Genomic DNA, 17,555 nt, shown 5'->3' with positions numbered 1-17,555 from the left:
CAACCGTGCCCGCAGGGAAGGTGACTAATGTCCCAAATAGGAGCTGCTGCTTTTTCCCCCGCTGGTGGTTCCGGGACACACACACAGCCCAGGTCAACTAGAAAACCTGCGACACAGGCTCCGGGCCAGCACGCCCACGGCGGCCTGTCCAGGCATTCCCACCCTTACGGCTCCTCTTCCCTGAGACTTGACGTTTCTCCCCACCTCCTGGCCCCTGGTCCTGTACCTGCCTCCTCTCCTGGCAGTAAGTGAAAGCACTCTGCAGAGAGCCGGAGACGGAGGGTGGTCTACAGACTGAGCTGCCTTCGTGGGAGATGCCCAACCTCCAACACCAGGCAACAGCTTTGCCTTTGGAAATGTTTGTAGAAGTAATCTATGCTCGTTTAAGGAAAATGATCAAGCAGTACACCAGTTCATAAAGCAAAAAAAAAAATTTTTTTTTAAGATTAAAAAACGGCAGTCTCCCTCCCTCCCTACCTATCTAATCGCATTCCACAGCAGTCGCCAGTTTGGTGTGTACATATACACTATTTATATCCTTTATACGCAATATAAAAATCAGAATACATATGATTACGCAGGTTACTGCTCTCCTTAGACCACTCTGCATGTTGATGTTCTAAATAAGCTCACTGACTGTGAATGCCAGCCTTAGGGGGGCACTGGGAGAGCCCCCGGTTCCAAGGTGCGCTCGCCACCCGTCACTCAGCGCTCACCCCGCCCAGCCTGCGGCCCGCGCCCGGCACTGGCCAGCCTTCCCCGTTTTCTTCTGATAACCTTGGCTCCCGCAGCCGGCAGCCCTGCCTGGTGAGCCAGGGGCTCAGGCGTCCAGGAAAGCCTCTCCTGCTCAAGTTCCGCACCTGCCAGGTGTCCGGAGCCGCTCCCCTCTGCACAGGAGCTATCTGGGTGCTCTGGGGCGTCTGTCCCTGGCCTCCGGCTCCCCGGAGCGGCGCCCCCGCCCCGGCCCGGCCCGGCCCAAAGCCCCAGGTCTTCTCACCGAGTTGACTTGGTGGCTGCTACCAAGTCGCCTCCACACTCCTGCCCTCCGGAGGGACGAGTGCGGCTGGGACCGGACTCCGGGGCTGCGGAGACCCGCTGGCCCACGAGCCCCGCCCCAGCGGCGCCCACTAACCCCCCGCCCCCCGCGCCCACCCCTGCACCCGGAGTCCACGCACCGCTTCGCCAAGAGCCAGCAGCCCGCGCCGTCGCTGGCCGTGTGCGCCCTCGCCTGGACGCCCGCCCGCCGCCGCCTTTATAGGACCCCTCCCTTTGTTGGCGAGGCCCACGGGGCCCCTGCCCTCCCGGGGATCCCGCCGGCCCCGCCCCACTCCCCGTGCCCCCGCTTCCCAGGACCAGCCCTCCCTGTGCCCTGGAAAGCGGGTAGAGGCGGAAGGAGAGTCCAGCTCTGTGGAAGCTCAGGGGCAGGAGGGGTCCTGCCGCTCACCTGGGCCGCAGCTAGAGGCCCTGCGTGCGGCTCACCCACCCTCTCCAACAAGTTTGTGCCTCGTGGTTAATGCATCAGATGTGAACTATTGATGTTCCAGCCAGGCTCCCGCTGCGCTCCGGAAACCACTTGGGAATCAAGGGGTGAGGGGAGGCAGATCTTAACCAGCACAATCCAGACTCACCAGACCAGGTGTTCGGGGATGGGAGCTGAAATTGGCGTGTTTTTTTATTAAGCACCAGAAGAGAGTAAGGAGCACCAGGAAGTCAATCCCTGCACTGCACGGACTCCCAGGCATATTCGCCAGTTTCCAGTGCCCAGCACAGGACTTGGCGGTCACCGTGACCTTTCTGCCTCTGCACTTGCTTCTTCTTCTTGTTTTTTTTTGTTTTTTTTTTAAAAATATTTTATTGATTTTTTACAGAGAGGAAGGGAGAGGAATAGAGAGTTAGAAACATCGATGAGAGAGAAACATGGATCAGCTGCCTCCTGCACACCTCCTACTGGGGATGTGCCCGCAACCGAGGTACATGCTCTTGACAGGAATCGAACCTGGGACCTTTCAGTCCGCAGGCGGAGGCTCTATCCACTGAGCCAAACCGGTAAGGGTTGCACTTGCTTCTTTCAGTCTGTTGTCCAGCATCACCCGGAATGAGGCTATGAAAACTCAAATTGGATTCCATCACTTCTCTGCTCAAACCCTTGGGTGTCTCGACATTTCACTGAGACTCAAACTCAGGTCTCGTCAGTGGCTCTGAAGACAGCCTTTCCCTGACCTCTGTTCCTTCTCTCCTGCGTTTACTCAGCTCTAGCCCCTCTGACCTCTGTGGTTTGAGGAACACACCACACACCCACCCCTGCCTCGGGGCCTTCCTACTGTTTTCTCCGCCTACAACATTCTCCCCCACGGTATCCACACAGTCCTCCATCACTTCCTTTCATTCATCCAACAAATTACTATGGAGTGCCGACCACGGGCCAGTGCCTGTCCTGGGCAGTGGGAACACAGCTTCAAACAAAACAAATGCCTGCGCTCAAGGAGTTGTCATTCCTCAGGTCTTTGCTCCCGTGTCACCTTCTCAGGGGAGGTTTCCTCTCTGACAGCAATATCTGAAATGGCACCTTCACACCCACAAGTACTCTTCATCCTCCTGCCCTGCTATATCCTTCTTCTTATCACTCATTTTCATTTAGTAATATTATACGTATTTATCTTGCTGTCTCCTGCCCAGCCCTAGTGAAAAGACATTCATCAAACGTTGATTGATTAATGCAATGGATTAGTAATGAATTTCTAGCCATCGCCCTCTCTGAATGACCCAGCATAGGATTTGACGCAATAAATGCACAAATACATCACAGTTTAGTAGATAAGAACAAAGGACTCTGGAGTTGCATACCCGGGTTGAAACCCCTGGTCTACCCACTTGTGTGATCCCAGGTGAATTATGTGACTTCGCCCTGCCTCCGTTTCCTCGTCTCTAAAATGGGTACAATGGTAGGCGTGTGCGCATTAAGTGAGGAAAACCAAGCAGGCAATGAATTTAGCACTGTAGGGGTGTCAATGACAAAAGATAAATAGCTGGAGGATCAGAAATGGCTTGTGGGAGGGGTGGCATTTAAGATAGGCCTTTCGGCAGGGCTGACTCTGCCTGACATTTGTGGGACTCGGGACAAGGGTACAAATGCAGATTCCTGACCCATCCCCAGCCCCATTTTTTCCTCCCCCCCCAGCCCCCCGCCCAGTTCTCTAAGAGGCCCTGTGTATGTGATGTGGGCTCCCAGCTCACACGGATCTCAGGAAGAGCCCTGTGCAGGCTCTCAAAACAAAAGCAGGGCCATTTGAGCAGAAATCCAGAGGTCCCAAATACCCAGAGCGTGGTCTAGAAGGTGGGAAATGGACACCAGGTAGGTGCTGGGGGAGGCACAGAACCCAAGGCTGGGTGGGGAAGGCCAACCAGGAAGTACACGTGTAGGAGTGGGGGAGAGGGCAAGCCATGTGGAGGCAACCATGTGCCTCAAACACGGGAGTCGTATGTTTAGGTTTACACTGGCTACAGAGCTCATTCTGGTGGCAAAGAATGAATTGGAGGGGAGGTGGGAGAGAATTAACTGGTCACTTTGTCCACCGGCACAAAAGGGCCTTTGTAACCTACTATGTGCAGTAAACATCGCCGAGCCGTCCTCTTCCTGCCTCCGCCTTCTCTGTGCCGTGGAGGGCACTGCTGCCTCGAGGTGCCCACGCTTTCCCACCTGCCTACTGTATCACAGTTCAGCTAGGGCTCTAGTTAGAATTTGCACCAAGAACCCATATTACCTTTCATGTTAGCCAAACACCTGTGAGGTGATATAGGTTCTTAATGGCATAGTCTACAGCTGTTGAAAGAAGGAAGGAAGGAAGGAAGGAAGGAAGGAAGGAAGGAAGGAAGGAAGGAAGGAAGGAAGGATTGTGGCAACTGAGTAGCAAGATCGGATGCTAACTGAAACAGTAAGCTCTGAAGTAAGATCTGTGTCCAGCTGGATAGGGACTGAGAGAGAGGGTGAGAGCTACAGAGAACGGAGCACAATTATGTTGGCAGAGCTGACATTTGTTTTCCTCACTGTCTTACGTGTGATTGCTGGTTTCACAATTTCTAACGTGGGGAACGATTCTGATGCACCATTCCACTAGCAGTGACTCTTCAGAGTAACGGGTCCTCTCCCTCCTGTCTCCCAGTGTGGAGAGCTTCGGGGCTGGGTCCTGCAAGGGATGGGGTTGAAGTAGGAATTTACATAATCCGATTATTGGGGATTAGGTTTGGGCAGCTAAATGCCTCAGTGTGCTTGAGCTAAAACCCTTACTATTCATGGCTCTCACTGCCCCCTGGAGAGACTGCACCTGCGGGCGGCTGGGGTGGGCGGGACGGCTGGGGAGGGAAGGGCAGATCCTAGGAGGGCTTGGGCATTGTCGGGATCTGGCTTTCCTGGCTTAATTGATCTGTCCGGAGGAGCCTGTGAACACTGGATCTCTAGTCCGGTGTGCACGGCTTGTCAGCTTCAGGGAGGACCAAACCTGAGGGTTTCAGAGGGGACTTCTGTCAGCCCAGAAGGTTGTGGGCCATGGTCACTTGGCGGGAGGTCATCCAGTCTTAAAACTCCCTTCCTCCCGCCTCATTCTTAGCCCCTCTACATTCTCCAGTTCGGCACGTCCAGGCCCCAGTGCTTCTCTCCATCCACCCAGCTATCCATTCCTGCTCTGCACCGATTGTGTCTGCATCCATCAATTTATTAATCACACGAACTAGCTGGTTTATTTTTTAATATATTTTTATTCATTTCAGAGAGGAAGGGAGAGGGAGAGAGAAATAAAAACATCAGCGATGAGAGAGAATCATTGATTGACTGCCTCCTGCACACCCCACACTGGGCATGTGTTCTGACCAGGAATTGAACAGTGACCCCCCCGGTTCACAGGTCGATGCTCAACCACTGAGCCATGCTGGCTGGGCAATGAGCTCGTTAATAGAATTTACTAGTAAATCCTTTTACGTAGGTTTTGTTCCTTGAAGTGTCCTATCTCTTAAGGCAATTTTGCTACTTTGACATATAAACTTTGACATTTTCAGAACCATTAATAAAGTGTTACATACATTAATTTGATGATTTAAATAAAGTCTCTGTATTTGTGTTACTGCATTTCTCATTCTTCATGTTCTGCATTCATGACTTATTTATTCTTGATTAGCTCTGCAGAAGCTGGTACATTTTATTGTTCTTTTAAGAACCACCCCTGTGATTCATCATTTTTATGATTTTTTTCTAAGGCATTAATTTCTACTATATCTTTATAAAATATGCTCTTTCTCACTTGCTTATGTTTATTTTGTTCTCTCTCCACCTCCCATTCTTAGATTCAGTGTTTAGTTTACTAATCTGCATTCTTTCCTGTTCAGTAAGAAAAGCATTTTGGACTATTGACTTTTCTTCTGATATACCTCCCATGTTATTCTGTGTTTCCATTTGCAGTATCTCTGTCATTCGATTCTAACATTTATTGTTTATTTTAAATTTTCTTTTAGAAAGTGGTGTGCTTCCCCCCGCCCCTTTCTTATTGTTGTATTTTTTGGTAACCATTTGATAATTGTACTGCACTGTAGGCAAAAATATTCCCCGAACATTTTTTGCTTTAGGATATTTACTGAGATTTTCTTTTTGGTAAAACATGATCAACTTTCATAAATGTTCCATAGGTAGTAGAAAAAGAGGCATATCCTCTGTTTTGAAAATAAAATGCTTTTTTATACACATCCATTAAATCAATCCTCTATATTTTTAGGAGCCAATTTGACTGGGAATAATAAGTACTCATTGATTTGCTGTGTATTCAGTGGAATAAAGTATTGAGAAATACCAAGTAGAGGTGGTTTAGTGCAGTAGCTAAGAGAAGGCCTTGCTTTGGCTTGGCTGTGGAGTCAGACTGACCAGTGTTTGAATCGCTGCTCTAACAACAGCTGCCATCCTGGGCAAGTTGCCTCTCCCAGTCTCAGTTTTCTCAGCTGTAAACTGGAAATAATACCAACTTCCTGGGTAAATGTGAACATTGAGTTAATGTATGCAAAGTTAGTTATTTGGAGCAAATGCTTAAAAATCTTATTAATAGGCATCTAATAAACTAGTGGTTGCTCAATAAATAGTTTTACTTTTCTATTATCAGAAAGACTCTATTCAAAAGCTAGATGAGTAATCTGAATGCATGCCTCTAATTAGCTCCAAAGGGGACTTTCATTTGCACAACCCAGCATCTTGACTCCCACCTCTCTCCCTCCAGTAGCTTTGGGCCCTGTGCTGCTAAGAGGCATCTATTTCTTCCCACTATGTGAAGCAAACAGATCCCAGGACTGGATGAGGGAGATGTCCAAGAGGGGAAAGAAAAGCTTCTCTTGATGATCTTTTAAGGCTCTTTTTTACAATTAATTTCTACTCTCCAGCCCCCCAGACCCAGGACCCCTTGGTAACACCCACACACCCACATGCACACACATTTCCCCACCAAGACACCTGGTGCTGAGGCCAGGCGAGCATTTCTGTCCAGAGCAAATGTTGGCTATTGCAGCAGAAAGCGGGGCACATAACTGATCCAAGTGAGTGAGTTTTTCTTCCCATAGTTACCAATTGGAGGGACGGACAGCCCTGGGTGTGCCCAGCTGCCGAGGCTCTCAGGCCCAGGCTGGCTTGGCCTTGACTCTGCAGGTCCAGAGCTGTGAGCGCTTCCATTTCCAGCCAATAAATCTAAAGGCAGTTGGAAAGCAAGGGGGATGGGACCAGAACTAGGTACTAGAGAAAAGAAAGGGGTGGGGTGCAACTCCCTTTTCCTCTTTATTCTCTGGTCTTTGTATAGGACATCACTCATCAATGGGTCCCCTAGATGAGGATTTAGATGCTCTGTGGGCAGCAGATAAGAGAGCAGCCTCCTTGCAGAAAGTAAATTCATTGAATACGCCCCATAAAGTCAATAACTGTCAGGCTTATCAGCTGTCCTCATACCGCTTTTAGCCCCCTGGGGACCAGACTTGAAATAAAGGCCACAGTACCAGGGTCTGGAGACTGGAGGTGCAGGACTGGGCTTGAGGGGGGCGGGATTCTGCCCCACTGGCTGAATTCCGGGCAGGTGGGGGAAATCTGCCAGGCCTGAGCTGCCCAGAGCCTTCAGCTTTCCACACTGACAAATCCCAAACCAAACACACACCGCCCCAGGGGATGAGGCCCCGTCTCCCTTACCCTTCAAAGCCAGCAGATGTTTTCCGGAGGCTTCACTGGGGCTTCTTAGAAAAACTAGAGGATGTTACCTCAAGTCTAACCAATAAAAACCCTACAGAGGAAACCCCGATTCCCACCACTTCTCACCTGGCTCTCCATAGCACTTAGACTTCTGCGCTGGCTAAGAGCACATGCATCTTTTCCAGCTGGTGGGGATTCAGTTTCTTTGAAAATTATCTGAAATAAGTAGCTACCAGCTGGGTTTCAGACCCAGTTCTGAGACTCACACTGTAGCTCAGTGATGGGCAACCTTTTGAGCTTGGTGTGTCAAACTTCGCCAAAAAACTGAGCATCACTCGGGTAGTGTGTCACTTTGAGGAAAAAACATTATTTTGCAAATGTTTCATCCTCAGGAGCAGCGAATGTTTCATCCTTGGCATGCGGCCGCCTCAGCAGCCGCGTGTCATCAGAAATGGCTACACGTGTCAGTGCTGACACGCGTGTCATAGGTTCGCCATCACTGCTGTAGCTGAAGCCGACTGTATTGACAAGATACAACCTCCCACCTGCCACCCCTATGATCCCGGCAGGCGTTACAGGCTGGCCCGGGTCCCACCAACCAGGGCCCCTGTTTGAGCTCTGACCCAGGCAGCAGAATCTGGTTGGGTGGAAATGGGGAAGAGTGGAAAGTGGATGGACGTGGCCAGGCCTGGTTAGTAGTCTGGAATGACCCAGAGAGCCGGTGAGTCCCAAGCCTTCTCAGGGTAGCAGGTAGGCTGGGGACAAGGAGGCACCTGTCAGCATGAATTGTGCTCCTACAACTACAACAGCTCCTCTTTGCCCTTCGGAGATGAGAGTCTGCAGAGGTGAGCAGTCAACAGGGAAAGGAGGACGGATTCAGACCCAGAATTTAGCATCTTTACTGAGCCCACGTCCTTCCCTGGCTCCTGCTTTCCCAGTGGAGTCTTTCCTGGTTTCTAACTAACTGAAGCAGCAGGTGCAGAAATGGTGCCAGCCTCCTCCCCACCTCTCTCACTGCCTGCATCGGGGTGCCAGACCTAACACTGACCACTGTGTCTCCACCTCCACCCCTTTCCAGAAATTGCCTCCATGCCTTTCCCAGAGCCTAGGATCTCACCACCAACTCTCTTGGATCTCACCACCAGTTCACCGCGTAAACTTTGTCTTGGGCCTCAGCTGCCTGCTCTAACTCCCCGGAACCCTCGGGAGACCTACCTTGGTCCAGTCTTCTTCTTCCCTAGGGCTGGCAGCCTGGCTCTTGAGCTCGACTTTCCAGACCAGCCCCAGGGATGGGGAACGTCCCGTCAGGCCTGTGGGCCATATAAGGCCCGAGAAATTATTTAGTCTGGCCCTGCCAAGGCATTAGGGGTGAGTTAATTAAATGTTTGACCAAATATAGCAGGCTAATTTTTAAGTTGATAATTTTGTATGGCTGGTGAATGATGTTATAAATATCCAAATGGCCTTTGGCAGAAAAAAAGGTTCCTCACCCCTGTTCCAGACCAATACCAAGTACCAATCAGCCTCAAATACTTCTTGTCCTTCGACTCGGTGTCTGTGCCTGACACTGGCTGGGAATGCCTAGGAGTGACCTTACCTGGGCCACCTCGGGTCTAACGCCCACCTGGGTAAGCCTCTGTCCTCTTCCCTGCAATTTTAGGGATCTGAGATCAGTCTCAGTGAATCTAAATTTTCCCAAATTCCTGTTTTCTTCCAGGAGTGTTACGGTTTTAAGGTCTCACATTTAATTTTTTATTCCACTTTTAGTTAATTTGGGTAAGTGGTATAAGGCAAGGTCTTAGTTTCATTCTTCTGTACCCAAATATTAAACTTCCCAAGCTCCAGCCCTAACCGGTTTGGCTCAGTGGATAGTGTCGGCCTGTGGACTCAAGGGTCCCAGGTTCGATTCCAGTCAAGGGCATGTACCTTGGTTGCGGGCACATCTCCAGTAGGGCAGCTGGCAGCTGATTGATGTTTCTCCCTCATCGATGTTTCTAACTCTCCCTCTCCCTTCCTCTCTGTAAAAAATAAGTAAAATATGTTAAAAAAAAAAAAATTTCCCAAGCTCCATTTATTGAAGAGACTGCCATTTCTCTATTAAGTATTCTGGGCTAATTTGTCAAGTATTAGTTGACCATATATGGATGGGTTTGTTTTTGGGCTCTCAATTCTGTTCCATTGGTCTGTGTGTCTGTTTTTATGCCAGCACCACACTGGTTTGATTACTGTAGCTTTGTTATATACAGGAAGTGTGATGCCTCCCGCTCTGTCCTTCCTTCTCAGGACTGATTTTTCGTATTTGATTAATGGCACTGAACATCTTTTTAATGTGCTTGTCATCTGTATATCCTCTCCAGTGAAATGTCCTTTCTCATCTTTTACTCATTTTTTAATTTCATTTTTAAGAAATGTGTTACCTCTAAATTGCAGCTTCTTCGTATGCAAAATAAAGGATAAAATACCTACCTTATAAGGTCAGATGACACATCTACTGAAATGTAAGGACAAACTTAAGTCTTCCAATTCCAAATCTTTCTATTTTGTTCTTCTTTGTCAAGATTGCTTCAACTGTTCTAGACTCTATGCCTTTCCACATACATTTTGCAATAAGCTTGCCTATGCCTACTAAAAACATAGCTGAGATTTTTATAGGAAGTGCATTAAACCTATAGAAGTGACATTAAACCTATTTTGAGTTTCCCAGTCCATGAACATGGTATGTATCTCTATTTATTTAGGTCTTCTTTGATTTCTTTCATCATCATTTTCATATACAGATATTGTATATGTTTTACCAGATTGCTTATAAATGTATCTGTTATTTCTACTGTAAACTTCAAAAATAAACACAAACTATTTCAAGAGATTAGAAAAATTTTATTCATCATCACAAACTGGATTATATATTATAAATTCTGATCAAAGGAGTAATAGTAAAGGTATTTTCAGTAGTACCACAAATTATTTGTACCTGAAGTAAACTGGTAAGCATACACTAAAATTTACTCATGTTTAAAATATCACTTTGTTTAGAAAATTCACATACATATTTTTCTGATTATGCAGTAGAAGGGACAAAGAGCTACATATGATTTTTATTTAATGGGCACATGAAACACTCCTCACACTGAGTCATCAGAAGGCTACAAAATCTTGTAATTTTTTAAATATAGTACATGAGACAGAATGATTGTTTTATAGAATAAAATACAGTACTTCTAATTCTCCTAATGCTCCCTTTTAACCTCCTTGTGGGAGCTGCTCACAGTATATAGCTGCTTGGCTGGCTAATGTGTTCTCACATAATCTCTGCACTGAGTTGGGGTGGGAGGTGGCAAGAGGGGCATTCTTGGCTATAAGTTCTGAGAATATAGAAGCAGAGGTTTCTCATTAGGAAAATATATGCTTGCCTACTTTAGCAATGTTTCCTGTACAAAAGCTATCACCACTGAATTGGTCTGTCTGACTTACGCACTATAATGAGAATTTCTCTCTGATGGGGAGCAACTTAAAATAGCATCATATACCCTGTTGATTCTTTCCTAGTTGAGACAGAAGCACAAACCTGGGGAAAGAAGGTGGACATGAGTACTTTCAATGATCTTTTATTAATACTGATATAATCATTTATTCATCAGGATAGACAACTAAACAAAACTAAGTATTCTAAATTCTTTCCCTCTCCAAATCACGACTTATATCTGATTTTTGGCTGGGCAGAGATTTACTAACAAGGAGGTGAGGTGCTACCTGTAGGAAAAGGTGGAATACTGAAAAAACAAACAAACAAACAAAAACAACCCAACAACAACAAAAAACCACACACACAAAAGTCCAGGGTAGAGCAGGCACCAAATCTAGGGAGGTACAGAGAGTGAATTGCTTGAAACTAAAGAACTAGGTAGCATATGAGATAGTATAAGAAGATCCTAGGAGACAACAGCTTGACCAATAAAATAAAAATACAAGTTCTTTTTAGAAAAGGAGGCAACTTGGTAAAGTCTCTGAATTCACAAACCATACAATTTGTTCTTTAATACCTTGATGAAAAACTTTTTCCTAAAGCAAACTGAGTTATGCAACCTTCTGAGTAAGTTATGCAACCTTCTGACCCAGTTTCTTTTACCCCTTTTGAAGAATACTTAGAAAAGGACTTGGAAGTAGAAAATGAAAAATTTCTTGAGAACTTACTTAATCCTAGGCCTTATGCTAAGCACTTTATATTTCATTTATTCCTTACTAAAAACCCTTAGAAATACACATCATTTCTCTAATTCACTCATGTGAAAATTAAAGCTGAGAGGTCCTCTGCACTAAATCTCATGTGATGAAGCAGGGATCCAAACTCAGGCGTAAATTAAAAGCTTGTTGTCTTTTTAGGCCAACATACTGCCTTCCCTTAGTGAGATGTCAGAGGTGACTTAGCTCAGGTCTTAACGACAGAGGAAAAGGAAAAAGAAATAGCTGCGGGAAATTTCTTCAGAGAAAGGCATTTGGTGGGTCAGAAACTAGAGTTTTTCTATGCTTTAAAGCCATTTCAAAGGATGGTTATGTGTTAGAAGGTGGGAATGTGGCACTTTCTCTGAGTAGGTTTTGAGAGGAAATTTCCCCTGGGGTTTATAACATTGAGGATAAAAGACCTGTTCATTTCCCACAAGGTGAAAATAGGGGGAGGCAAAGGAACATTTGCAGCCTTAAGCTTATGATATTGGGTGGTTTCAGGCCAGCGTGGGAATTCATCCCAAGTGTGTTTCCCAGATACTGTTCTGGTCCCCCATCTGTAAGCCTCTGCTTTCCTGTAACACCTGCTGTCCACACCTCGCTGTGCTGCCATTTGTAGCCCTGTAAGACTAGAAACAATGGCTTGTGGTCACAAAGCATAAAAGGAATGAGCAGTCTGGTTTCAACTAGTCGTATCCATAAGAGAATAGCAATAAAGAGGACGGGGAGAGGCTTCAGATACTGGCACTTAGCAGACCGGTGGTGATGCTTCCTGGGAAGCAGAGGGTGGCAACCGGACACCTCTTGAGCTTCAGAGAGTAGGTACTCCTGGATGTGAAAAGCATCCTGACCAGAGGCTGATGTACCCAATGAACTATTTCATTTCACCTTTTGAAGCTAAAACATTTTTCAGTAAAGGTATCAAGATAACCTAAGAATTTTGGACAAGAAACAGTCCTTCTTGACCTCTTTGTCACCTTGGGTGCTCTATCTAATCAGAAAGATAGTAAATGGAGAATGTCAGAAACACCCGGAATTGTAATCCAGTTGGGGATGAGTTCTCTGTCAAGCATCTCGAGCTGGGTTAGACATGCTGTGCTGTGAGCAATGAAACAGGCACGGGCCAGAAGTCATGGCTCTTGGGTTTGAGCCTCAGTTGTTTCTTGATCAAATCACTCATATCTGGATTTCCAATTTAGCTACAAAATAATGGGGTTAGAATGAATGAGGCATGAGGCCCCCTCTGCTTGTAAGATTCAAGAGCAAGGTGGTTTTCACTTGAATGCTGACTTGTTTGGGGGAATGGGCACACTCCGCCACGTGGGGGTCACATTTCAGGTTTACAGCCTGGCCTGCAGTCTGGGGAAAGGTGTCACTCCCTTTAGCTTCCCTAACATTTAGCTTCCCTTCCTGGACCAAAAGGAAAGATAAGTAAATGTGTTTATTGTGCCTACACATCCCTTTACTTCTCACTTAGAATATGTAATTAAAGTGACTCAGGAAGAGATGGGGAAGGCAGAGCCATCCCAGCCCACGCAGGAAAACGAGGAGTTCAGAGTGAGAGGTATTTGGTCAAGTAGGGAAGTCTGAGTTCTTACCCCATTGATATTCAACTGACAGAACCACTAAACCTGATATAGACTTTGCGAACACTATGATCTGGGGCGGGGAAACAGTTACCAGGTTTTCCACTTATCCTCATTTTGGAGACCTGGTGTAGTTTTGGAAGAGAGAGGAAAAAGGCAGGTTTATAAACCATTTAATCAGTTTATAGGCCATACGTGAAAACTATGGAGCTATAATTAATTAACAAATACACTGAAGAGAACATTTAAAACACGAGAGGTATTTCTATGAATATTTTAGTGTTAAAATTGGGAGTGCATGGATTATACATCAGAAAATGTTAAATGTCCATGATTAGCTCATATTTTTACCTAACAGATGGTTTAGAATGAAAGAAGGAAAGTAAGTTTTGTGAAAAGACAACCCTTTCAACATGGTGTCCGCTAGCATGGTCCCACTTGCACGCTTTGTCAACAAGTGCTATCAGAAGTCAGTGAACATTCTCAGGATGGCTAGAAATGCAAGCATTACACACACATAAGCTTTCCCTTCACTTCAAACATGAAAATGGAAAGTGTATGGAAATGCAGGCATCTTTGACAAGGCTAGAAACACGCTCTCCTCTCATTGGATGCTGCCCTATGCTTTAAATCAATTCCATAGCAGGATGCTTATCAAATGAATCTGCTGGCGTATTGTCTTCATGCCACCTAAAATCTGATCACTTGAATATTAACTCAGAAACCACAACCTTGAAAGCAGCACTACTACACAAGCTTAAGTGCTGAGAGCAGGAATGGGTCACTCTTTTTAGCTCCTTCCTTAACCTCGCATGGCAAGCCCATCTTCCAGTCCAAACATCATCTAACATTTGAAAGCACTTAGAGATCTTCAAAGAGTGAGGGTGTTTCCCTCAAAGGAAAAGTGGGGTGCTTAGCAAAGGGAGCGGGAAAAGGCAGGCATCTGTCTCACTCATCTCTACTCTCCCCGGTAACCTAGCACTGTACCTGGCACGTGAAGATGCCTCAATAAATGCTAAAATGAGAGAATTAAATGGCTTAGGACTTAGAACTCTTTCTGAGTTTTCAAACTTGTTTTTCTTTGGCTCCCACTTATGTTTGACAAATAGATATGTATCTTTTAAAACAGTTTTCCGCCTGTTTTTCAGGAGAGGAATTCTACCGTTTCAACCCACTGGCTCAGTATAACTGGATAACCTCATCCCACTCGGAAATTGGCCAGACGCCGTTGGGCTGCACATTGGGGGGCGAGCGCTTCCAGTCCCACGTCTTCACGGGAATCTGCCAGGTCTTCCCATAGTTGGCTTCAATGTATTCGATGGTTTCACAGGGCACATGGACCTTCATGTCTACAAACTCAGTCCAGCACAGTGTAAACCTGGGAAACAGGTATCTGGCAAAACAGAGGCAATGAGGAGAGGGCTTAGGACTCAACACTGGACATTTTGGCTGAGGAACCCAGCTGTTGGTAACTGTTGGCTGAAGGACAGTCCTCTCCCACTAAATACCTTTGGGGATAGATGTTTTTGACTGTCCAGCATCTCCTTCCTCTTCTAATGTTAACAGCATCCTATTTTCCCTCCCCTGTCCCCAGTCCCCAGGGCTCAGCAGGGCTGACCTATCCCTGGGTTCCACAGACGGATCAAAGAGGCCCAGGCCTACCCAGTAAACTGTAGCCCTCTATTCTCTGTTGTTTTCTGGAAAACGTTTCCTCTCTTCACAACCTGGGAAGACCTTTCAGCAATGAGACTTGAAGTCACAATAGCACATCACAGAAATCTGAAATATCACAGGATTAAAGAAAGAAAAAAAAAAAGGAGCAGGGAAAAAAGCCAGATGTCAAAGTATAATCATATGGTGGAAATGAGATCTAACTGGGACATTCTCCAGGGAAAGGTCAGTTCTCACATATTCTGCTTTTGAATATCAAGTTTATCACCAGAAGAACATAAAGCCCTGCACGAAAACGAGAGGCTGAACCAGTTCTAAAGAAAGCAACAAGTTCCTTCCACCCAAACCATGGGTGCTGGCAGTTTCGACAGTCCCAGCTGGCTTCTGAGAAAGGACGGCCACAGCGAATCTCATAGCTGAGGAGGAAGGAAGACACAGCATGGCCCCACCATCTGCTGGTCCTACAGATACTTGGCACACTCAGATTCATAGAGCTGCTTATTTTGTCACCAGACACATCCATCCATCACCAGCCTCCCCAATCTGATGCTGGTCAGCAGAATGTCCACCTGTCCCATCCTATCAAGTTGACACACTGAAGTCGAAATGAGGCGTAAATCATGGTCTACCTAGTAAGATAGGCCAAGAAACTTCTCTCTTAAATATTAGCCTCTACAGTCTCACCAAAACGGTGACAGAAAGAAAAACCATAGGTCCAGGACAGACAGGGTGAATAAGAATACCACAAACTTTACAAAGGTAACATTTTGAACAATAAAAGATTTATGAACAAAACCAAAACATTTTAAATATATAAACAATATTAAAAGAATTCAAAGACAATTTAACTCAAACATTAATTTTGTCCTAAATAGAGAGATATCCCTAAACTTTTTGTGGTTTTCTTTTCACCAAGTAATTTTCAATCTATTCAGCAAAAAGAAAATTCCAGTTTCCTAGGAGAAGAGAAAAGATAAACAAACCATAAAATATAAAACTGATTGTAAAATGGGATTGTGGAGAGGAAGGGGGAGGTGAGTGACACAGAACACCTGCCATGTTCTCTGACCAGGTTACCAGTAAACAATGACTAACACACCACGTGTCTGTAATGTTGCCTTAGCTTTTAAAGCTAAGAAGTTCAGCTAAGCAGTTTGTATTTTACAGCTCTGATAGGATCCAAAATGTGAACAGACTTAAATTCAGACAAAGCAACCCTAAATCAGAATATAAATTCAAGGGATCTTAACACACATACTCACACTCCTTCTATCTCATATTATTGTTATTTTATTTTTTTATAAAACAATAATTTGTTGGAGTAGACCATTTTCCCCCTCACAGACACCCTTAAAATCTGTAAAACTACTTATTAGTGGTTAGATAAAGTAATTCGTCAGTTTAATTGTACAACCTATACACATAATTGTTAAAGAAAAGACATTTTATTATTACTAGTTAGCAAGGCTGAATTAGAGACATCAATTACAATTGAATCTGACCTTTTTAAACATAAGTTTACATTAAACTCTGAAGCTGGAGCAGCAGAGCCATTTTATTAACCACGTGTCTAAAATGGAAACCATCCCCACACGCCACGATATTTTGAATTTAATTAAAAAATCAATTTGCAACGAATATTATAAAAATAAATATATTACTCACAATTTGGGTGTTCTTGAATATTTTCAGCTGAAAATTCTCACGAGAAATGATTTTAAAGTTGGTCAGGGCTGCCACTTAGGGAAAACATTTTTTTTTTTTTATAGATGTGCGTGGCATGTGGGGAAGGTCCGCCGCTTGCGTCTACAGACGCTTATGGCGTACAATGGGTTAAACAAGAATTTCCTGTGAAACAACACAAACGGTTTATTCTCTACCAATTTTGTCTCTTCTTTTAACTCTTAACTTCTTTTTCTTGTGTTATTCCAGTGCCTTAAACCCTCTAGCTTAATAGAAGTAGGACAGCATGCATTCTTATATTCTTTTCTAATTTTAATAGAAAAGCTTCTAAAGTTTTATCATTAAGTATGACTGCTCACTCTAAGTTTTTGGTATATTTTCTTAACGAGGTTAAATGAATTCTAGATCCCTTTTATTCCAAGGGTACTAAAAATCCTTCCTTTTATTTTTAATCAGAAAATTTATCAAAGGTTTAAATATCATCTACTGAAACAATCACATAGTTTTTTCTCTCCCTTTAATCTTTTAATCCTTTAATGTTGAGAATTATAGTAATACACACACAGTACAAAATTGTATTCGTGTTTCATTTAGGATATTTTTATCTGTGCTCACTTAGACTGTAGTGTCCCTTAAAAAATGTTCTTTATCTTGATTATTGTAGTAGTTACATAGGTATATGCATTTGTCAAAACTTAAAATGGGTGCATTTAATTATATGTAAATAAGGGGGAAAAAGTAGGTACAATAAAGCATGCATATAGTAAACACACAGTAGAAGTTAAACTTCGAATCCTGGAGGCATAATTATTACTTCATTACTGTTTACTGGTGACTGGGACTCTGAAGAACAAAAATAAATATAAAAACGCCAAAATTTCAGAGAAGAATTTACGTTTTAGGTCTGGAGTTAAATCTTGGCCCTGCCATTATGGCAAGATGACCTTGAGTGAGTTACTTCTCTCCTCTGAGCTTCAGCTTCCTCATATCTACTGGGAGTGAGAGCATATAACCCATAGAGATAATGTTAAGCAGATAATCTAGCAGATATTGTGGTAACTATATCTTTATGGATGCTGTTAATATTATAATTATTATTAAATCTTGAGCCAAAAACGTAATTCTGAAGGCAAAGAGTAAAGTTTTGAAAAGGGAAACTTTTTATTCCTTCCTGAGTTTCTCTCCAATCTTTT

General features: G+C 44.6%; 1 protein-coding gene across 2 annotated transcripts in view; it reads right to left on the bottom strand.

Annotated features, from left to right (window-relative positions):
• Positions 1–10,093: 10,093 nt before the first annotated feature.
• Positions 10,094–17,555, bottom strand: part of FKTN (fukutin) — a 44,394-nt gene continuing 36,932 nt past the window's right edge. For both annotated transcript variants that reach the window (XM_028145903.2, XM_054727252.1), the window contains exon 10: positions 10,094–14,401. In XM_028145903.2, the coding sequence (XP_028001704.2) occupies positions 14,188–14,401 (214 nt within the window). In that variant the 3' untranslated portion in view covers positions 10,094–14,187. The remainder of the gene's footprint in view (positions 14,402–17,555) is intronic.

Source organism: Eptesicus fuscus, chromosome 15 (assembly GCF_027574615.1).
Source record: "Eptesicus fuscus isolate TK198812 chromosome 15, DD_ASM_mEF_20220401, whole genome shotgun sequence".
NCBI classification, from domain to species: domain Eukaryota; kingdom Metazoa; phylum Chordata; class Mammalia; order Chiroptera; family Vespertilionidae; genus Eptesicus; species Eptesicus fuscus.
The sequence above is the reverse complement of the archived record's forward strand: the minus strand, read 5'-3'. Positions and strand labels throughout refer to the sequence as shown.